At 49.1% G+C, this 23,077-nt stretch overlaps 1 protein-coding gene across 1 annotated transcript in view; it reads right to left on the reverse strand.

Moving 5' to 3' along the window:
* GOLT1A (golgi transport 1A) overlaps positions 1-11,638 on the reverse strand; it is a 28,333-nt gene extending 16,695 nt beyond the window's left edge. The window contains exons 1-4 of the mRNA XM_069632597.1: positions 11,449-11,638; positions 9,775-9,866; positions 5,699-5,877; positions 4,912-4,975 (exon numbers count right to left, since the gene is read on the reverse strand). Of these exons, the coding sequence (XP_069488698.1) occupies positions 4,912-4,975; positions 5,699-5,877; positions 9,775-9,866; positions 11,449-11,473 (360 nt within the window). The 5' untranslated portion in view covers positions 11,474-11,638. The remainder of the gene's footprint in view (positions 1-4,911; positions 4,976-5,698; positions 5,878-9,774; positions 9,867-11,448) is intronic.
* Between the last annotated feature and the right edge of the window lie 11,439 nt (positions 11,639-23,077).

The raw sequence follows: 23,077 nt of genomic DNA on the forward strand, positions 1-23,077 counted from the left end.
GAGAAGTTGGAATACCGTGTTATCAAGACGAGCAGTGCTCACTATTTCTTAAAGCACAAAAAAACGAAAGCTCTTAGACTCAAGACCCTGTGTTGCTTTTTGCTATACAATTAAATACGCGGTGCGCATCGTCTTGATAACAAGACTGCTACTAAGTAAAGTAATGTTCTTGGACTGAACCCCCACGCCCCCCACCCTGCAAAGGACTTCTGTAAATGAATCTGTATTTATTTGCAGGGATGACGCTTGCAGTAACTTTCGGATGGCTCCTCCCAGTTATATGTTGCTTGATGTGGGCGCCGCTTGCTTAAGTCACCTGCCTCCGCTTTTGGCCACAACCAACACTTAGGCCACGCCTCCTTTTTAGAGACCCCCCACAATTTCTCATGCCCCTTAAAGCACTGCTTTCATTCTTCCACGGGCGAACGCAAAAAATACCTCTGACTTGTGTAATTGACATGCCTGTTATTTCCAGTGCCACGAAAACAAAGGACGTGCCATTCGAGGGTACACAGAAAACGCATACACACGATCATTGCGGTGGATACGCAGTGGCGTCGCCAGGAATCAAATTTAGGAGGGGCTCAGGGGGGGCCAAAGACAAAAGTAGGGGGGCACAGACAAAAGTAGGGGGGGCGCCTATGAAAGGTAATGTGTGACGTCACAGGTACTCGTGCAGAGAGGCTTTTGTGCACACCCACCCACCTTCTCGGTCATCCGACCCAATAAGCGTGTGTCAGCTAAAGTTTTTGCAGCCACCTTCTCACCCCCCTTCCCTCTTTGGCTGACTCTCACCCCGACACAGCCCTCTCCACTCTCCACTCTGCTATATCTGATACTCTTGATATCCTTGCCCCTGCTATGAGGATCCGCCAGAAGCCCAAAGCCAAGTGTAACTCCTGGTACGATTCTGACCTTGTCACCCTGAAACGCAAGTGCAGGGTGGCCGAGAGGAAATGGCGCGCTTCATGTACATCCTCTGACAAAATGTCTTTGAACATTATATTGACATCAGCATAAAGTGCCTTTTTGCAATTGGTACCCTATGCAAAATCCGGCTTACAATTGATCATCTTTGATTCTATTCCCTAGGGTGGGTTGGGTGCCCCACCGCATCTGATGGAGAGATGACTGGCTGCATTTTGATAAAGAAATTGGTCCTGAAGTAGATGACCCTAATAAAAACATCATCGAAACTGGTCGACCAGAAATCCTGTTGATATCTCTGAGTTATTTCTGAGGTACAGAGTTAAAAATAATAATGGTGAATGACTAGTGTCCAGACGACACGCGATAGGTTATGTTTTTATTTTTGTTGTAGAAATGCAATCATGTTCACATTTTTATTGTAAGACCTTGAAAAAAGTAAAAACACAAGAAGAAATGAACAAAAGGGTCTTACTGTGCACTCTTTTTTAAGAGGAAAAATTCCCCATGCTCAGGCGGAACATACTTTGTGGAGGGTGAATAAATTATGGTAATTTACCAATTATTGAATATTCCCACATGAACTGTTCAACCGTGCGTGCAGTGATGGGACTGGATCCCAGGTTGTTTTTAGTATATTTTGTAACACTCATTGTAGCAATAGGGACAGTTTTATCTTCCCCTATGCTATTAGATCAGTGGTGCACCACCCTGAGCCAAAGGGACAGCACGCCTTATAGGGATAGGGTGTGCTTCTGGCTAGGGAGAGCGTCAGGGAACGCATTGAGTGCCTTGTGAAATTTTGTGAGAAATAACGACCCGCACCTGTCCTTGTTTGTATGTGATACCCTAGTGTATATTTAACAGGAAGTCTGTACCCCCACATGAGGTGTATTTGTAATAGAATCTCCCCGAGTGGGTTATATTACACTGAAGAGCATAACATGGCACACCATAATACAAGCAGAACATATAACATGGGCTGAAAGGCCAAGTTAGGCCCAAACTTAGAAAGGTAACCCAGATACCATGGGCAAGCTAATGACCAGACATTTTTATTGATTGAACAATCATAGCCCCTGAGTGCAAGGTAAGCCATATATATACAAGTTAAAGACTATCGTAATTTGGCACACAATAAAACAGTTTTTGACATTCAATATAAAACCCTCCAGACTGTACTTAGCAGAATCAGATAAAAGGGGAATCAAGCAATTCAATAGGACGATATAATCAATAAAGGATGAATCGAATATTACCAGACGGCACCCACTTTAACCTTCGCGGCCATGCCCGATGAAAACATTTCAAGACAAAAAAAAGACAGCATTCGGATCAATAGAATCTTTGCAACAGTCCAATGTGTAATGCAGCCTGAATTAAGGAAGAAGGCTCCCTGATCTCAGATCCATAAACCTTCTCGAAACAACAGAAAGTGGATGAGGGTCCCTTCCACTGCGCCACAAACCGGGAACTTAGGGTCATTAGAGGACTTCCATTTAACTGTAAAAGATGCCAGCTTCAGAGTATTGGTGCCCAAATGAATAACAAGAGCAGGTGCAGGCCCTGGAGTGATCACGTCCAGATATGTTTTCAAAACCGGGAGCTTGTTTAATACTTAAATATAGACAACTGGTGCTCTGGTTCACACATCACATCTCCATTTGGTATTATGTGGCATCAGATCCTGCTGTCCTGACCAGCATCTTGGAACCGGAGTTCACGGCTTCAGAACCGTCCCAGAGGCTGGCCAATTGCAGCGTCACGAGCTCTGCACGCACATGCCGTAACCATGGGAGCACACCTGAACCATTCAGACTAAGCAGATTGTTAAGAGCAGGTTGATATTTTGCTAATTGGGGATTGGTCCAAGTCTGTACCCAGTAAAACAAGGGTTTGATGCCCAGGGCATCCGCAATTGGAGGAAGATTGCACTCCCCACGGAGATTGGCTCGGGGGGCACCGGGCGGCTGCATAAGCAACGCTCTCCTGAACTTATTCTCTGAAAAACGAAGTGACGAAACCCTCGGGTGGCCCCATAATTCTGCTCAGCCAAGGGCTGCACACAAGGCTTGTGACCTGTACAGATGGAACGCTCGTGTTATTGCTCTCCTACCATGGGTGTTAAGGAAACCTTCAATACCCCCCACAATATTTGTCAACGGTCACTGTCAAGTTCCAATGTTGATGAGACCACAGGAGAATGTAGAACATGGCTTAACATAATGAAAGCGGAATATGGAACATGGATTAAGGTAATAGCCTCAAAAATGAGACGGTCCCCCCACTTCTAAAAAAATGACATCGGACCCCAATATCCATAATAATTATCTGCCAATCACTACAGTCCCCTTCTTGCTATAAATCCTAGATAGTGCTGCGTATCTTCAGATACAAAGCGTTCTGGAGTTAGACACTTTACTGGGATTATTACAATCTGGCTTCCGGCCAGGGCACGTCACTGAATCAGTCCTGCTGGACTTAAAGATTCAACTAGACGACATCAAGGATGCCAGCAAGTCAGCACCCCTCTTGCCACTCGACCTGTCTGCAGCCTTTGATCTGGTTGATCACCAAATCTAATGCCAACATCTGGCCTCAGCAGCACATTTCACACCTGATGCCATCGCCTGGATTGCTTCCTTCCTTTCCGAGAGAACTACGAGGGTGTTCTCTACCAACGCAGCAGCCCCGCCAGCCCCAGCCACATGTGGCGTCCCTCAGGGATCCGGTGTCTCCCCAACACTTTACAATATTTTTACCAAGCCACTATTCAACCTGCTTGATGGCAAAGGAATGACCAATCCGAACTACGCGGACGATACGCAGGTCCTGCTCCCCCTCACTGGGGATTAGAACATTGACTCTCGCAATCTCGGCACCATCTACCATACCACCTAGACGTGGATGGCCTCCCACCATCTCTGTCTGAATGGTGGCAAGACAGAGATGTTGCTGGTTGGGATCACACTCCACGCTCAGGAAACTTTGCCCTGTCTATAAAGCCTTTACCATTGAGGGTATTTGCATCCAAGTTTATAGCAGCTTAAAAACCCTGGGTGTCTACCTGGATTCCACTGTCTCTCTCACCAGACACGTCAATGCTATTGCCTCATCTGCCGCACACACCTCCAAATGAATTAACGCTTGCAGGCCATTCCTGACTACTGAGAATACGATCTCTATTGCTAGAGACCTCATAGGATCCAGGCGAGACTAATGCGCTGCCCTTTGGGTTGGAACCTCTTCTCACTACATTAAGAAACAACAAATTATCCAGAACAGCGCCCTCAGAGCAGCTCTCAACATCTCTAAGCGGGGTCACATCTCAGCAGCAAGGAAAGTGGCACACTGGCTTCCTATCCATGAGCGTAAAATCGTCAAGTCACTTTCCATCACGCACAAGTGTTTCTCCAACACCGCACCCAAGTATCTATCACAACAATCCTCCAAATCCCACTCGACCAGACCAACGTGCCTGCTATCCATCCCAAGATTGAGAAGAATCAAATCATCGGCCTGGAACGCTCTCCCCCTACATCTCGGATCTGAAGACTCGTACTGGACTTTCAGGAAACACCTCAAGACCTCACTATACACCAACTAAGCTGACTGATCAAGAGTAATATGCTGACTCCCCTGTAACCTGTAACCTAGGATGCTTCACCCGGTAACACTGTAACCTAGGATGCTTCACCCGGTAACACTGTAACCTAGGATGCTTCACCCGGTAACACTGTAACCTAGGATGCTTCACCCGGTAACACTGTAACCTAGGATGCTTCACCCTGTAACAATGTAACCAGTGCCTTCATGCCGCCTGGTTTAGTGCGCATATATAGCAAAAGATAGAACATGGCATCACATCATATATAGCAGAGATAGAACACTGCATAACAACACACAGCGTGACAAAACAAAAACACATGTAACATAAAATAAAACATGACACAACATAATATATAATACGTAGACTGTTCTTACCATGTTTAGAAAGGGAATGTTGCCTAGTGTTCCCAGGAATCCAAAGACAACCGGGAAGAAACCCCTGCAGGAGAAAGAGGACAGGTCATTGGTTATTGGTCATTGCTACCAGTCGGCTGTAGCGCTTGGCTTGTCGCGCAGATGCCAAGGAACCGCTTCTGCATGGAAGACATGGAAGGGCCTGTTAGAGGTTTTGGGGTGCTTTTGAAAGACTGGTGGCCCTTATGGCACTGCTGGATAAAGGTATTTTCCCACAAATTACTAAGACGTCAAACACATTTTCAGTGTATGGAATTGTTACTTGAAAGTTAAAACTCGCAGCCCAGAATCCAAGGTGAAGAGCATACATTCAGTACAACAAGCAGATAATATGGATAGACAATGGCTACACGAATTGTCAACACAAGACTGTATTGCTTTTTATTGATGGGTGCTATATATATTTTAATGAGATATGTTGTTGTATGACAATGAATTGAATTAGTTTTTGTTTGTTATCAGATGCACTTTGTAGGTTTTAGCACAAAGGCACTTTATAGCTCATAGGAACTGTATGTATATAAGCTGAGTTACACATTGTTTGTAATTGATTTTCTAAATCTATGAATTAAACATGTGTTTTAGCAGCATTAATACACTGGTAACAACTTTGTGGTAGTGTCTTGGGGTTATTTGTTTTTCCCAGACACGCTCTCCAGGAGGTGTTTAGACACTGCACTAGGATCCACACTTGCTTTATAGTCCACACTGAAGACATTGCAAGCTCTGCCACCGCACCTGCACCCACCTGAAGAGTGCGAAGAAGCCATAGGTCTCCAGTGCCATGCCCAGGATGGGCCAGCGCAGAAGCACAATCAGGATGCCCCCCAGGAAGAAGCTGGTCCCCCTGAGCCGCGGCCTCTGAAAGAAGAAGCTGAACGTGCGCCGGAGTCCGATGATGACTGCGATGCCGGCCAGGAAGAGGATCTGGGAACGGAGGAAGGTGGTCAGTACTGGCGGTGCTCCGGCACACGAGCCACAGAAAAGCGCATGCAGAGGAAAGAGACAACAGACTGGCAGTGGAGGCAATAGGACCCACCAACACCAATCCTACAGAACAACCAACTCTGGCCGTAAAAACAGAAGGGAGGGTCACTCCATCAGACCACCACTATCCCTAAGCACTGCTGGGACTATTTATGTGTCCCGCGAGGTTCGCGGACCCATCCAAGTCCCCGCCCGCGGGGTTGATGATGCAGGGAAAAAGGCTGCAGTCTCTGGATGCACAGACCCAATGTAAAGTACCCAAAGGATGTGGAAAGCAGCAGGCAAATACCCCTAGCACTTTCAAAATGACCTTACGTTACCAAAACTTAGTTACAAGCAGACCCATGGTGCAGGCAGCTTGCCCTGGCCCATTACATTACCAAAAGACTTCCAAAATGACCACCTGGCTCTGTATAGATTTAGGCCAGATCCAGCAGCCTCACTATGACTCACAGGAAGTCAAGCAGTTCCCACCCCTTAAACACTTCACAGCTGCAGACCCTCACTCAAAGTCCAACCTAGGGGAGGATGGAGACCCTTATAAAAGCAAGTAGGCAAGCTTGGCAGTGTGGCTTCTTGGAGCAGGTTGTGGCCGGTGGGTGGAGGTCTTTGAAGTGCATTACAATGATGGGCAGAAGTGGAAGTCAAGGGAGAAAAGAGGGGAAGAAGGAGCCAGCAGGAGGCACAGATAGTGAGGAGTTCGAGGAGGTATTGTTTGGAGGAGGAAGGCACTTCAGAGGAAAAGATGAACATGGAAGGGAGGGGAAGGAGGAAATAACATCAGAAGGCGGGAGGGAGCATGAAACCTGGAGTGGAGTAAAAGAAGGGAGCAACATCAGTAGAAAGGATAGAAAAGGGAAAACCTGGAGTGGAGTGGAAGGAGGCAGAAGGTGGTTCGGAGCTGGAGGAGGTGGTAGCAACAGCAGAAAGTAACGAGGAGGTTGGGTTGTCCCAAGGCAAATGGAAGAGGCAGGTGTAGGCACCAGACTCAGGTAGGAAGAGCGTACTGCTCAGGGTTGTACTGTCTCCAACTTCCAAACGTTGAGAAGTTTGAGTACTGCCTGAAGGCGCCGCGGGGAGGCGGCCTGGACTTGTAGAAGACTTCTTTGCTAGCTAGCCGCGGGCATGGGACCTGGGAACGCCTGCATCTGGGTAGTTGGCCGAGGTGCGAAGAACACCCGGGATGAGAAGGGAGGGGTTTGCTTCACTTTCTTTGGTTATCCTGAGGATTTCTTTCACTTGCAAATGTGGCTTTTTGCGCAAAGAAAAGACTTTAAATATAGACTGGGTCTAGTTTGTACACACCACTAGGCCCCCTGACACCACCTGTGGTGATGCCCGGGGGGGGCGGGGTACACCCAAGCAGGGTACACGTGAGGAGTGTACAAGCTGCCAGAAGGAAACATACATGAAATGTTGGGTGTGGGTCATGAGCATCGAGGCCCGTGCATGCTTACATGGTACTAAGGCATACATGTCTAGGGAACAACACGCTCATCCATGCATGTGTGGACAGTGAAGCCTGCAGTCAGGCTTGGTGAGGCTCACACCCCGCTCTCAACACCTCAATGCGCGCCCAACGTAAACTCACTCCTCCATACATGCAGATGTGAAGTCGCCCTGCATGAGCAGGAAAGCAGCAAGACCACCGTTAGAGGGCAACTCCAGCACGCCAGTACCATGCTGCAGACATGTGCCACATTATGACAGGACATCACATGCTTTTTATTTTTCTGCCTCACATGTGTCCTACAGGAATGCCATGACACAAGTCATGTGAAGGCATACACACATATTCTACGTTAAAGGCCAGAAAAGACATTCTGTCACACATGTCTTGCTAAAGGCCTGTAGATTCAGGTCTTGTTACGCGATGTCACACGCATGGCACCTTGCAGGCCATCTCATGCATGTCACATTATACACCATATTAAATTAATGTCACATTTCAGGAAAATCCTATATATGCCTCTACAGGCACGTGCACAGGTTACAATCAAGACCAACGTACATACACCCAACAGCCCAATGACCATTAGCGGCTAACACATGCATGTTCCCGTCCAGTCCAGCACATGCATGTCGCGTTACAGGCTTCATGCACTAGTGCCCTAGCCCCTCGCAGGATCTCCCCGCTGCTCCTTTGTGCCCCTTGCAGAATTCTCAACTTCCTGGCTTGCAGCTTGTGCAATCTTCCTGCTTTTCTCCCGGCTCACCCGCTCCATGCCAGCCAAAGGCGCAACAAAACCTACATTTGGGGGGCGGGGAGGGGTGCGCTAACTGGTGATGGGAGGGGCCCCATCAAAAACTGGGCAGGGCTGACTTGGAGGCTCCACCCCTCCGTTCTACCCCCAAGGGTCGTCTGGTGTGAGGACCAAGTATCAAATGGTACATTTTAAAGTGCAATTTGCCGGTGAGAATGAAGATGTTCTTGGATGTAAAGACAACATCCACATCAAGTTGCTCTGGTAATGTTTATACGCCATGGACAGCAGCCTCTGAACAATATTCTTGAGAAAAAAACGAGATTGTATACCATAACACTTGTACCATTAAGGTCGTGCCACAGTAGGCTGCACCACAATGCCAGTGTAGCCACATAGCACATATGCTGAAGAAAAAACCAAGTGTGCACATACGCCCCTTGGATGTGAAAGTACACATAATGTGGGTATATGTGGGGAGGGGGCTGACGTGCGCATTTGATTTTGCTGAGGCAGAGGGGCGATGAGTGTCTTGAAAGTGGCAGCTTTCAAGTGTTACTGTGTTTGTGGAAGTACGTTTTTCTGCATCTGCACGAGCCGAGTAACACTTGACTGCTGCCCGTTTCAGGAAAGGCTCCCCTCCTCACCTTCCAGGGGTGCTCCTAGGCTAACATTTCAGGGAGGGGAGGGGCTAACCCTTCAAATAATGGTGGAGGTGTAACTTCCGAGAATGTGGGGGAGGGGCAAACCTACTTGTGTGGGGGCATCTAACTTCTTTACACACTCCAGTGAGACTCTTCTGGGGAAGCTTCAATGTTAAAAGCATTTAACTCTGCCCTTTACCTCTGAAAGCACCCACTTAAGGTCTGCTGTGATAATGAGCAGTTCCTGTGCCCCCTATACCCTTTCCAATCGGTCACCTGGCGTGTAAGTGCTAACCCCACATCACGATTCCAGTTGCCTGAGATGGGTGCATGCGTGCCCAGGAATGCAGGCGCTAACGGTGCGTAATTGCAGGGCCTTTGTTAACAGCGAAGCACAGGCGCCCGCTTAACGTCTGTGTACTGTCTAGCCACGGCTCTGGAGGTCAGCCAGGTCGAGTCAAGATAGCCCAACATCCGGGGGAGGGGGGTGGGGGGCAAAGCCCTTCACTAGTCTTCAGATGCACCCATGGCCTCGCCCCCAAACCCTGTCACATGGGGCTCCCCCTACTCTCCTTCCATCTTGCACTCCCCTCTCATTCTGCTCGCCCGGCTTCTCGCTGCCACTGGGATGCTCTGCCCCTGGAAACAACCACACCCCCAACACTCACCCATTCAAGCTCCACCTCAAGAGGCTCCCACCCTCTGGGAAAGTGACTCCAACCCTCCCCACGGCCACTGCACCTACATATCCCCACATAGCAGAGTTCGGGGAGCTCCTGTGAGACGTGAAACCGAGGGACCCACCCCCGCGGCCCCGTGTAAGGGGTGCAATCTCCAGAGATGTGCCCGCGTGAGAAGCGCAAGGCCCGGAGAGCCTCCCCGCCCCGCCCCCCTATTTACCAAGTGCAATAATGACCAGTTATCAGCACGCACAGCGCGATTCCTGGAATACGTCACTCTGCCAGGAAGAAGATTTAGGGTGCACTCACATTTCCAAAGGCCAGGAGCACGGAATCGAAGTACAGCATCACCCCAAAAAGGAGGAAGAAGACCCCGAAGCCGGCGAGTCCAACTCCGACCTCTGCAATAAAGAACAGACAGATGACGTGCGGCCCATCGGGGAGGGGGCGGTGGGGTGGGGTGCCAGCTGTCACCCCAGCAGAGGCAGGTGGAGGGGATGCAGACTGGCCGAGACCCCCAGGAGACCCCATGAAGAAGCGAGGGTCTGTCTGACAGAGACCCCACTGAGGTCTGCTGCTTCATGTGTGCACCCTGTTTCTGCCTCTTAGCATGGCAAAGACCGCAGGATGAAGGCGTGGAGGAATGCGCTGCCCTCCACCCTTGCCAGCCTGTGCCCGGTGCCAGGGTATCCAGGAGAGTCTGCACGTCCCACCTCTTCGCCAAGCAAGCTGTGACTCACCAGCCCTCACAGGGATGCTTGTGAAATGAGGCTCTCTGAGTGGGTCTATGGAGAGAGCTGTGTTGGACCCATCAACCGGTCCTCACAGGGGCAAAGTAAGCGCCCTGAAAACCTGAATCCAGTAGCACCGGGGAAAGGGGAGACTTGTGGAAAGAGATAGTGTCCTTGTTACCCCCTACTGAGCAGACGTAGGAGGGGCCAGCATCCGTGGGACCCAGTCTGCCCTTTTCCACCCTTGTGGAAAGACCCTGGTGGAGACCGGTGGGTGCCCTTACGTGATTTTCTTCCCACATCCTGCTGAGAAGTGCCAAGGTCTAGCTGAGTTTGTTTTGCACCATTGTGTAAAATGCCAGGGTCTACTGGATGGGGTGGTTCCAAGAGGCGATGCTTCCACGCCCTACTGACTAGACGGGGGGTCTGTCAGGCAAGGTGGGCACCTTAAGGCGACGCTTCAGCATCAGACTGAGGAGAGCCAAGGTGTGGGAGGGGGGCGCTGCGGGTGATGCTATTGAGAAGACCAATGGTGCCTTGGTACGGGTTGGCACCATGGGTGGCCCTTCTTCAAGGCCCAACTGAGAGGCGGGCAACACATGCCATTCCTGAGAAGACCCGTGGTGCCTGGGTGAGATCTACACCATGGTTGGCCCTAGTTCAAGGCCCAACTGAGAAGGTCTATTGTGAGAGGTGGGCAACACAGGCCTTTCCTAGAAGACCCACGGTGCCTGAGTGAGATGTACCCCATGCAGGGACCTTGCCAAGTCCAACCAGGAAGATCTCGGGGCGAGGGGTGGGAAGGAAAGTAAAGGGCAGCCTTATACCCTCTTACGGAGATGGCCCCTGGCGTCTTGGGTGAGGCGACCATTGTTGATTGAGATGCGCTAAGGGTGGGTGGGCGAGGCGGCCTTAGACACTCTTACGGAGATGGCCTCTGGGTGGGCCATATGGCCATTGTTGGGTGAGGCGCTGCTAGGTTAGGTGTGTGAGGCAGACCCCATCGGTGAGTGAGGCGGCATTACGGGTGGCGAGGCAGGAATTGTTGTTGAAGGAGGTAGACTTCAGGTGTGGCTATGGCAGGTATTGTGGGCCGAGGCGCCCCATGTGTGGGTGAGGTGGCCCATTTGAGATGGGCATTGTTGGGTGAGGCACCCTGCGGGTGGTTGAGGCAGGCAAAGTTCGATGAGGCCCCCATTTGGTGGGTGGGTGAGTGATTGATTTGGGCATGATCTTCATAGTCAGTACTCACTCTGGAACTCGGTGATAGAAATCATGTTCGTCGTTGGCTCATCCGTCGTGGTAGGGGGAGTTGGCCCGCTCAGGATGAGAGACAGGGGCCCACCGGCCTGAGAGGTGATGAGAGCTCACCTGTGCGTGAGAGGAGAGACTGGCATTAGAGTAGACGCCGTGCCGTCATCTGTGCACACATTTCCGGGGTGGGCGGTTCCACGTGGTTGCTGCACAGCGACCTTTGGTAGTGCAGAAACAAGCAAATTATTAAGCTGCCCTGGTAGGTGAAGTCCTACCCACCCCCGCCCCATTCCCCCGCGCGAATTACCTAGGGAGCAAAAGGGCAGCAGTGCGGAACAACCTATACTGGGTGGCTACTGCCAAGGGCATCCAGACCCTCGCTCAGGTGCCCCTTTCTCAGCCTTGCCTTATACCCAGAAGAATGCCAGTCACGTGACAGGGCCTGTAGGGCGGGGGCAGAGCGGATTAAACATCAGGCTAGTGGCTCAGGGCCTCTGCCAGGGGGCGGAAGCGGGGACAGTCAGTCAGGGTAAAACTGACAGCTGATATGCACCCAGTCTCAGCCACTTCCTGATCTAAGGTTTGTTTTCTCACATCAAAGCCAATACCGCCACCTTGTGGCCATTCGTAGTGACACTTTTACAGACCCGGCAGCACTGTAGGAAAACACTGGAACCAGCTTCATGTTAATGTTAATGTTAAAGATCATTTATACTGAAGTGGTCCTCTGCCGGATCCAAAAAGGAAAGAGTGTGGGGTGGGTTAGTAGGGCCTAGTGGGAAGAGGTCGAGCCAGAGTTGTGATGTCCTGTTGAAAGCTTCAGTTCAGTTTGCACTGTTCACTGAGCTTGGGTGCGATTTACGACTCGGTAGAGGCCCATGTGCTGTTGTGCGAGTCTATGTGTGGTGTGTTTTGTTGTTGCAGTGTGGTGAATTGCTTGCGGATTGCTGTGCAGGGAAGAGGTTGTGTTTGTTTAGTGTTTGAGAGGTGTATGTAGAGCTTCAGGTTTTAGGGTTGGGTTAGTGGGGATTTTTTCTTACCTCTTTTTTTTCAGATTTCTGTGCTCAGCTTCTCTACCCATGCTGTGTATTGGGCGCTTTGTAGTGGTTCATTCTACGGGTTCTGCGCATTGTGGTGGCTTTCATCCGTAGCTGTCTAGTGGTCTGTGGGCATGAGGTTGTGATGGCCTCCCCCACTCCTGCGCAGAGATGGTTAAGGTTGAAGGGTCTGCTCTTAGGTAGTCAAAGGATGTGCCTACCATTGCCTCCCCAAACTCCTTGGGCGGGATCCCCACCTTCCGAGGACCAGGCACTCTAAGGCCTTCTGGGGGGGAGGGGGAGGGGCAGTTATTGGTTAGTGCTTCCCCCTCTGCTGAGATGGTGCCTGTCCCTAGCGTGCTGTCTAGAGTGGGGGTATTGTTTGGGAGTGGGTCATTCCTGGGCTCCATTCTTAGCGTGTTCCTTCCATGTATGCTTGTTGAGGTGTGTTCTGTTTCCAGAGGTGTCTTTGTTATTCCTAGTCGCTTCCGTCTGATTTTGAGGTTAAGAGCCAAGTTTTAAGTACTTTTCTGAATTTTAGGTGAGCCTTCGTATTGCGTATTTCTCTTGGGAGAGTGTTCCACGTTTTTGCTGCTAGGTGGGAGAATGACGACCCCCCAAGTTTTTTTCTTGTATATGGTTTTGGTTCTAGGCGAATGTCGTTGCTTGATCTGAGTGTTCTTGTAGGTTTGTAAATGGTTATTTTCTTTTGTAGGAATTCTGCTGCTTGGCCGTGGGCAGCTCTGTGCGCTATGCACATTCTTTTGACCGTGATTCGTTGTTTGATTGGCAGCCAATGTAGCATTTTTAGTGCTGTGGTGATGTGCTCCCTTCGTGGTAGTCTGGGGAGGAGTCTGGCCACTGCATTTTGGATACTTTGGCGTTCTGGCATTCTGAGGTAAAGGCTATTGGCATGGTCTACTGTGGACATAATGAGTGTGATGATGCTGAGTGTTTTATGGGTGAAGGAGAGGAATGGTAGGATCCTTTTTACCGTGTGCGGGAGGAAGAAGCATTGCCTGATTATTGCGTTTACTTGTGGTTCTAGTGTTAGTTCGTTGTCCATTAGGACTCCACGTTCTTTTACTGTATTTGACAGCGTCAGTGCTGTTCCTAGTTCTGCGGACCATGCAATGTAGTGGTTGTCTTCCTAGTTTTTGGGTGTAACCATTATTTCTGTTTTGCCCAGGTTGAGTTTGAGGTGGTGTGTGTTCATCCATTCATAGAGGTCTTGTAGACAGTCTTCCAGCGTTGTGTTTTCTTCTTGTGCGTCATTGATTTTATAGACGATTTGTGTGTCGTATGCGTAATTGTAGCACGTAAAGTTGTATTTTTTTATGAGCTTGATTAATGGAGTCAGGTAGATATTGAATAGCAGTGGGAATAGGGATGATCCTTGTGGTACTCCACAGTTGGTGTCCCTTGGAGTGGATTTAAATTATTTAATCCAGATGGTTTCCTTTCTATTGGTTAAGAATGATTTACTCCACAGTAAGGCTAAATAGGTGCCTCCTATTTTTTCTAGTCTCTTGATGTGGAGGTCATAGCTGATTGTATCGAATGCTGCAGAGAGGTTCAGTAGTACCAGAGCCGAAATTTGTGTCGGAGTCTGTATTTGCCTTTAAATCATCCCAGATTGAGAGGAGTGCCGTCTCTGTCCCTCTGTTAGGTCTAAAGCCGACTTGTGCCTGGTCCAGTAGCTGGAGTTTTTCTATGTGCTCCTGTGTTAGTCTGTAGACATAGGTTTGAAGTCATTTTGGTGGGTAGGGAATGTTTGAGATAGGTCTGTAGTCAGAGAACTCATCCACATTGCCTGCCGTGTCCTGAGGAGTGCTTTGATGAACGCAGATTTGAACGATTGCGGTACTTCCGCTGTTGTGAGTGAAAGGTTAATGAGGTTTCTGTAGAATTCCATGGGTGTATCCTGCGCGAGGATTGATTTGTATATGTCTGGAGGGCAGGGGTCCCTGGGGGAGGGGCTGCATTGTTGCTATTTCCTACCAGCTTCACAAATGTCTCTACTGAGATTTCGGGGAAGCTTTGGAGTTTGTTCTGATGCTCCACGGTTGGGGGTGGTGGCCGTGTGTTTTGGTACACTGGTCTGCTTAGTATGATTCAGTGGATGACACTGATTTTGTTTTTGAAGTGTTCTGCAAGGTCGTTGCATGGTTTGAGTCAGGGTAGCGGAGTGTTGTTGCAAGCAGGTGGGTTCCCCATTTCGTTTATGATGCTGAATAGTTCTTTTTTTGTGTGTTGGTGGTTTTGGTGGTTCGGTTGTTGTAGTATTTCTTTTTGGCTTTTTGAATTTCCTATTTGTATGATCGGATTTGTCGTTGGCATCGTGATTTTTTTTTGCCAAGGTCGTATTTATTCCTCCATTCTAGTTCCAGCTTCTTGCTGTTTCTATTCATGGCGCCGAGGAGGGGAGTAAACCCCTTTGCCATTGATATCTTTTGTGATGGGGTGGAAGGTTTTCCTGGGAGATGTCGGTTGGATCAGTGATCCATTTATGAAGTAGATCTGTTTTGTCATTGGGGTCAGCTTCGTCCATGGTCCGTGGTTGATGGTTTTGTGTGTTCACGTTGTTCTATCAGATTGCTACAGTTTCTTGTTGTGACAGTCTGAGGTCTATTGGGCTGGTTGGCTGCTTAATCAAAAATGGAATGATGAGGTGGTCGCTCCAGAGTATCTGTATTGGTGGTATCTAACACGGCTTGGTTATTCACATGACATGAATACAAGCTGCGTTCATAAGTAAAGTAGCCAATGGGAGCCCTAGCTCATTTGGGGCAGTGGTGCTGATGTGTTCTCTCAGCTTTGGACTTTCGGGAAGTTCCTCTCACATCACGTGCCATACATTCACCCATGCTCACTGCTGCTCCTGACCCACACTGGGTCAGCCTGTCAATAGCGCGGAGAGGTTCAGAGGCACTTTGCCACTTACCTTGTTTTCATAAATGCTGAGAACCTTGGAGATGTAGTCCATATAACTGTCAGTCTCTGAAACTTTCAGACATGTTCTGCCCACACCTGACCACCTCACTATCCCTTTCAGAGAACCAAAATGCATACATGCCAACATTCTGACACAGCTGGGATGGAGAATTCGTCAGGGAAATCAGGAGACATACATTTTCCCATAGGAATGCATTGGGGCTACAATTATTTTTTCACTGAAAAATCGGGAGTGTCCAGCCTAAATCACGGTCTGCCAGCGCCCTGTGTGAGATTTGTACACCTGCCCAACACAAATGCAGAACAGTAGGGGGTTCAGTTCTGTAGTTTGGCTGACACAGAACTGAGCCCCTCCTGTTCTTGTTTAGTGTGTTTAATAGCGCCTTGCCTCCAGCTCAGTGTCATGTCGCTGTGATTCTTTAATAGGCACTGTTTACATGACACTGAGCTGCAGGCAAGGCACCCTTTATTTACTACGCTGTGGGGTGCCCTTGTGCAGCTGCACCCTTTGAGTGCACCTTGAGCCGACACTGCCGCTCTCTTTGGAGCCCTCAACCACACACACTCAAGCATTCATGAGAGAGTGAGGTCTGAAGTCACTGCTTGAATTAAAGAGCTCCACCCCTATGCTCAGGTGGGACTCACGTGACGCCGATCTCCACTCTGGCCCACTTTGGATGGGCCTGCTGGCCCACTGAGTTACAGTGTTGTCTCATCCGATGGTGGGGAGACTACCCACCATCGTATAACACCTCTCGCATGGTGCCTTATTGCAATAAGGACACAGACAACAGAGCCTTTGTAACACCGTCTTCCTTCATACACCTTCCTCCACATGACTGCCTTCCCCACATCACAGTAGTTCCCTCTTTTGCCCCCCAGGTCCCGCCCCTCCCAACACTTGACCGCGCGCCCGATGCCACAACTTCCCCCATTTTATGCATTAAGTTTGTATTAGTTACCCCATTTTTCCAATCAGCCGCCTTGGTCTTATTCGAGCGGTCTACGGTCTCTCCATCCTTTGCTCCTGTTGACCCGATCTGTTGGTGAAGTCGAGTAGAGCTCGGGTTTCACATCCTGACTATTCTCCATCACCTTGATATGACTCATCCGACTGAGCGGCATCTTCTTCATCCGATCTTCCACCAGTTCCTCATCCGACTGAGAGGCATCTTCTTCATCCCATCTTCCACCTGTACCTCATCTGACTGAGCAACATCTTCTTCATCCGATCTTCCACCTGTTCCTCATCCGACTGAGCGGCATCTTCTTCATCCGATCTTCCACCTGTTCCTCATCTGACTGAGAGGCATCTTCTTCATCAGATCTTACACCTGTTCCTCATCTGATTGAGCGGTATCTTCTTCATCCGATCTTCCACCTGTTCCTCATCCGACTGAGAGGCATCTTCTTCATCAGATCTTTTACCTGTTCCTCATCCGACTGAGAGGTATCTTCTTCATCCGATCTTCCACCTGTTCCTCATCCGACTGCGAAGCATCTTCTTCATCCGATGTTCCACCTGTTCCTCATCCAGATCAGCGGCATCTTCTTCATCCGATCTTACACCTGTTCCTCATCTGATTGAGCAGCATCTTCTTCATCCGATCTTCCACGTGTTCCTCATCCGACTGAGCGGCATCTTCTTCATCCGATCTTCCACCTGTTCCTCATCTGACTGAGCAACATCTTCTTCATCCGATCTTCCACCTGTTCCTCATCCGACTGAGCGGCATCTTCTTCATCCCATCTTCCACCTGTTCCTCATCTGACTGAGCAACATCTTCTTCATCCGATCTTCCACCTGTTCCTCATCCGACTGAGAGGCATCTTCTTCATCCGATCTTCCACCTGTTCCTCATCTGACTGAGCAACATCTTCTTCATCCGATCTTCCACCTGTTCCTCATCCGACTGAGAGGCATCTTCTTCATCCGATCTTCCACCTGTTCCTCATCTGACTGAGCAACATCTTCTTCATCCGATCTTCCACCTGTTCCTCATCCGACTGAGCGGCATCTTCTTCATCCGATCTTCCACCTGTTCCTCATCCGACTGAGAGGCATCTTCTTCATCAGATCTTACACATGTTCCTCATCTGATTGAGCGGTATCTTCTTCATCCAATCTTCCACCTGTTCCTCATCCGACTGAGAGGCATCTTCTTCATCAGATCTTTTACCTGTTCCTCATCCGACTGAGAGGCATCTTCTTCATCCCATATTCCACCTGTTCCTCATCCAACTGCGAGGCATCTTCTTCATCCGATCTTCCACCTGTTCCTCATCCAGATCAGCGGCATCTTCTTCATCCGATCTTACACCTGTTCCTCATCTGATTGAGCAGCATCTTCTTCATCCGATCTTCTACCTGTTCCTCATCCGACTGAGAGGCACCTTCTTCATCCGATCTTCCACCTGTTCCTCATCTGACTGAGCAACATCTTCTTCATCCGATCTTCCACCTGTTCCTCATCCGACTGAGCGGCATCTTCTTCATCCCATCTTCCACCTGTTCCTCATCTGACTGAGCAACATCTTCTTCATCCGATCTTCCACCTGTTCCTCATCTGACTGAGCAACATCTTCTTCATCCGATCTTCCACCTGTTCCTCATCCGACTGAGCGGCATCTTATTCATCCGATCTTCCACCTGTTCCTCATCCGGCTGAGAGGCATCTTCTTCATCAGATCTTACACCTGTTCCTCATCTGATTGAGCGGTATCTTCTTCATCCGATCTTCCACCTGTTCCTCATCCGACTGAGAGGCATCTTCTTCATCAGATCTTTTACCTGTTCCTCATCCGACTGAGAGGCATCTTCTTCATCCCATCTTCCACCTGTTCCTCATCCAACTGCGAGGCATCTTCTTCATCCCATCTTCCACCTGTTCCTCATCCAGATCAGCTGCATCTTCTTCATCCGATCTTACACCTGTTCCTCATCTGATTGAGCAGCATCTTCTTCATCCGATCTTCTACCTGTTCCTCATCCGACTGAGAGGCATCTTCTTCATCAGGTCTTCCACCTGTTCCTCATCCGACTGAGCAGCATCTTCATCCAATCTTCCACCTGTTCCTCATCTGATTGAGCGGTATCTTCTTCATCCCATCTTCCACCTGTTCCTCATCCAACTGCGAGGCATCTTCTTCATCCGATCTTCCACCTGTTCCTCATCCAGATCAGCGGCATCTTCTTCATCCGATCTTACACCTGTTCCTCATCTGATTGAGCAGCATCTTCTTCATCCGATCTTCTACCTGTTCCTCATCCGACTGAGAGGCACCTTCTTCATCCGATCTTCCACCTGTTCCTCATCTGACTGAGCAACATCTTCTTCATCCGATCTTCCACCTGTTCCTCATCCGACTGAGCGGCATCTTCTTCATCCCATCTTCCACCTGTTCCTCATCTGACTGAGCAACATCTTCTTCATCCGATCTTCCACCTGTTCCTCATCCGACTGAGCGGCATCTTCTTCATCCGATCTTCCACCTGTTCCTCATCCGGCTGAGAGGCATCTTCTTCATCAGATCTTACACCTGTTCCTCATCTGATTGAGCGGTATCTTCTTCATCCGATCTTCCACCTGTTCCTCATCCGACTGAGAGGCATCTTCTTCATCAGATCTTTTACCTGTTCCTCATCCGACTGAGAGGCATCTTCTTCATCCCATCTTCCACCTGTTCCTCATCCAACTGCGAGGCATCTTCTTCATCCGATCTTCCACCTGTTCCTCATCCAGATCAGCTGCATCTTCTTCATCCGATCTTACACCTGTTCCTCATCTGATTGAGCAGCATCTTCTTCATCCGATCTTCTACCTGTTCCTCATCCGACTGAGAGGCATCTTCTTCATCAGATCTTCCACCTGTTCCTCATCCGACTGAGCAGCATCTTCATCCAATCTTCCACCTGTTCCTCATCTGATTGAGCGGGATCTTCTTCATCCGATCTTCTACCTGTTCCTCATCTGACTGAGGGGCATCTTCTTCATCCTATCTTCCACCTGTTCCTCATCTGACTGAGCAACATCTTCTTCATCTGATCTTCCACCTGTTCCTCATCCGACTGAGCAGCATCTTCATCCTATCTTCCACCTGTTCCTCATCCGACTGAGCAGAATCTTCTTCATCCGATCTTTTACCTGTTCCTCATCCGACTGAGCAGCAGATGCCATAGGTGGTGAATAATCTGTCAAGCACTGGTATGACGTGGTGCGCTGCTGTAGATCCTGCAATCTGCGCTTCTGGCAATCATGAATATTCATCTATGGCTGTTAACATGTACTTTCCTCCTCTATGGGTCCAAAGAAGTCAATAGTGATTTCCTCCCACACGCCCTTTGGTAACTCGGTCATTCATAGTGGTTTGGGATGCTTTGCTGGTGTGATTAGACAACAAGTGGGGCATTCTTTGAGCAGCTCTTCTATTTGGGATCTAGCTTTGGAAACCACACCTTCTGGCGCAGCATCCTTTTGGTTGACACAATGTGTCAAGATTTGCAGGAGAATGCTTTGCCCCCGACGCACACGGCGGTATGCACCATTTCTTTCCCATTGTTGCTGGCGGCTACCATGGTGATTACAACAATGCCCGGAGCATGCGCACTGCACGCCTCCTGCTGCACGATCACGCCATGGTGTATCCCACGTTTCCATGGTTATCCGACATGCAGAGGCACGTCGCCACGCTGCAGCATTCACCGGCTACTTACAAAAGTCTGCAGTTCAATGGCGCTGGCGCTTATCATAGTAGGTACTTGCTGTTTTGCACCTGTTTTCCATCTTTTGTATTGCTGACCCTGTTTGTATACTTGACCTTGTCTTTGGATTGCGCTTCTGATACTTTGCACTCGTAACTTTACCGGCAACGAACCCTGCATTTGAATTCATGGATTGCTTTTGGATTCACCTTAAACAAGAGTCGCCTGCCTTGGTTTGGATGTTCTGCTTGAAATCTGCAGATTCTTGTGTTTGTGGAGCATTTTGAGACTTTTTATCTTCATTCCCGGGAAAGACTCTGTGTTACTGAACTATGGACGCTAGGCTGCACTGCAGACCAACACAGATAAGCTCGGCCGCCCAGGGTAGGTCCTATTAACCACGCTAACCATCCCTCCGTTTTCATCACAGCATCTCATAACTCCACTCTTCTTCTACTGTATTAACCTATCAAGGAACCTTCCCTGTAGTTACAAGGTGAGCTATAGTACTGTAACATTCTTCGTATGCATACTCTAGGTCTACACTATCCACAGTATTGTTTTGTTCTACAGACTACAGTACAGAACGACAGTGCTTTTGACCACCAGTTGATTTCCATAAAACAATAGCAGTCTACCGCCCATTTATCAGGTGTTTTCCCTTTAGTAAAGCTATATTCTTGCATTTTCAGCCTGGCGTATACCTGGTGGTATTTTGCTCTTTCCCCTGAATCATAAACTCACCTGTATAGTAGAGCTTGTGAGATTTTGCGTCATAGGAAAGGTCACCCTCATAGAGGTTATTCTTAGTGGTTATTCCAGTGAAGACAAGTCCAACATAACTTAGGCTGACCTGTACGCTTCTGACAGAATAAGAAGCCCCACAAGAAATAGAATGGACAGGGCCTCTGAATCATTAGCGGCCTTGGTCCAATTAGTTACAGACTTACGTAACGACATGTCAGTCGCCCATACGTCTATCCATTAGAGGAATGATTCCTTACAAAGCTTGGCATATCCTCTACCCCATGACGATGAATTTGGGGGAGCTGTGGTTGCAGCTCCTGCTCCTCTCATGCCACTACAAAATCCCATGACAGTTTCCTTTGGCCCCTCCTGAGAGGTTCCATGGCGATCCTAAAGCATACTGTGCCTTTATTAATCAATACAAACTACATTTCTTATGTCGTCCTACTTCGATCCCCGACACCACGACCAAAGCTGCTTTTGTTGTGTCTTACCTAGGCGGTACTGCAGCAGCCTGGGCTCATCCCTTATTGGAGGCCAATAGTCAGGTATCATATGACTTTCATGCATTGCTCACTGCTATGAATCGTGTCTTGGATGCTCGTTATTAGACACAGGCAAGAGATCTGGAGTTTCTTGAACTTAAACAAGGTAATCCACCTTTGTTATGATATGATATGATATTTTATTTGTATCGCGCTCATGCACAAGTGTTTCAGAGCGCGACAAGCTAAGGGAGGGGAACGGGGGAGAACACATCAACGATCTTACTAGGCCCAGTGACATTGAGAACGAGCAAGTGCTTGGGAAAAGGGAAAGGGGAAAAATTGCATGGACGGGGGAGAGAGGAGAGTGCGAAGCAGGGGAGAAAAGATAAATAATAATAAATACAAATAAATAGATAATAGAGGCAATAAACAGCGGTAGTGCATCCAGCAAGTGGCAAGTGCAGCAGTGTTTACGGCAGCAGACTGGGTAAGTCTAAGTAAGTGCAGAAAAGGAGGAAAAGGGGGGGAGGGTGGGGGACTGTATGGGTACAGAGACAGTCTCCATTTCAAGGGGTGGCCAGGTGGCAGTGCAGGAGGGTGGCAGGGTGAGCAGATACATGGGCCCTGGGGACAGAGAGTGGCCAGGTGCACAGTGCCAAGAGAGAGCAGATCAGCAGGGGAGAAGGGGAGAGAAAGCAGAAGAAAAGAGGAAGGTCTTGAGGTGCTTCCGCAACCGGAGATGGTTCTCCTCATGTTGTGTTAACTTATTTAGTGGGTGGGCTACTGGCACGCGGGATCGCCGTGTGCCTTTTCTCCGTTTCCTTCTCTTCAGTCATCATCACCCCTTGTGTCTGCCAAGCATCTTTGCAGCCGCTGAGGATGCCGCTATGGCTGACATGTGGTGTCTGTCCTTGAGTCTGCTTTGGCCACTACCTTTGCTGTCTCCCTTCGCTGTGTTTCTGGACATCCTGTAAACTGACTTGAAGTAGTTTTTGCCTCCACACGCAGAGCAGGGCATGTCCCATTGTGTGGAAATTTATACCCACATCCATAGCAGAATGTTTCCACCTGCGGCTTGTGTCTTGTCCAGGCAGACATTGTGTGAATAGTGACTGGGTTGGGGGGTTTGTGGATATGTTCGCCTTGCTCATGGCCTCTGCTTGTCATTCTATAGCCAGGTCAGCCCGAGCCAGCATTAATATTTCTTCTAGTAGTCTAAGCTTTTGGAGCGGTTTCTTGCAAAAAGTTTGTGACTCGCACCTCGCGATGATTTGTGAGTTCAGTGCTTCATTATTTGAGTGGTTGTTGAAGTCACAGTGTTTCATTTCAATGGGCAGTGTCCATGGTTTCCCCTTTTCCTGTTTTGTGGAGAGAAATACGTGTCACCCATAGTCTACATTGTTATATGGGCTGGAATATGCTGTGAGTGCTGCTTTCAGCACTTGAACAGTGTCAATGGCGCCCTCTGGCAGTTGATCAGTGATGTCCCTTGTGTCTGGACCCACCGCCAGCTTTAGGAAGTAGTGTTTGCTCGTGTCTTGAAACAGGTCCCATTGCCCCTACGCAGAGCTCAACATCCCTTCCCCATGTGGCCCATCTGGGTCACATGTTGCTCGTGCCTGTAATATGAAATGCACCTGGCAGCTGCAGCGCCACATGTGTGTGGGTGGGCGGTGTAACAGCCACCGTGGCTGGGAT

The sequence above is a fragment of the Ambystoma mexicanum genome, chromosome 13 (assembly GCF_040938575.1).
Source record: "Ambystoma mexicanum isolate Mex_15411 chromosome 13, UKY_AmexF1_1, whole genome shotgun sequence".
Taxonomy (NCBI): domain Eukaryota; kingdom Metazoa; phylum Chordata; class Amphibia; order Caudata; family Ambystomatidae; genus Ambystoma; species Ambystoma mexicanum.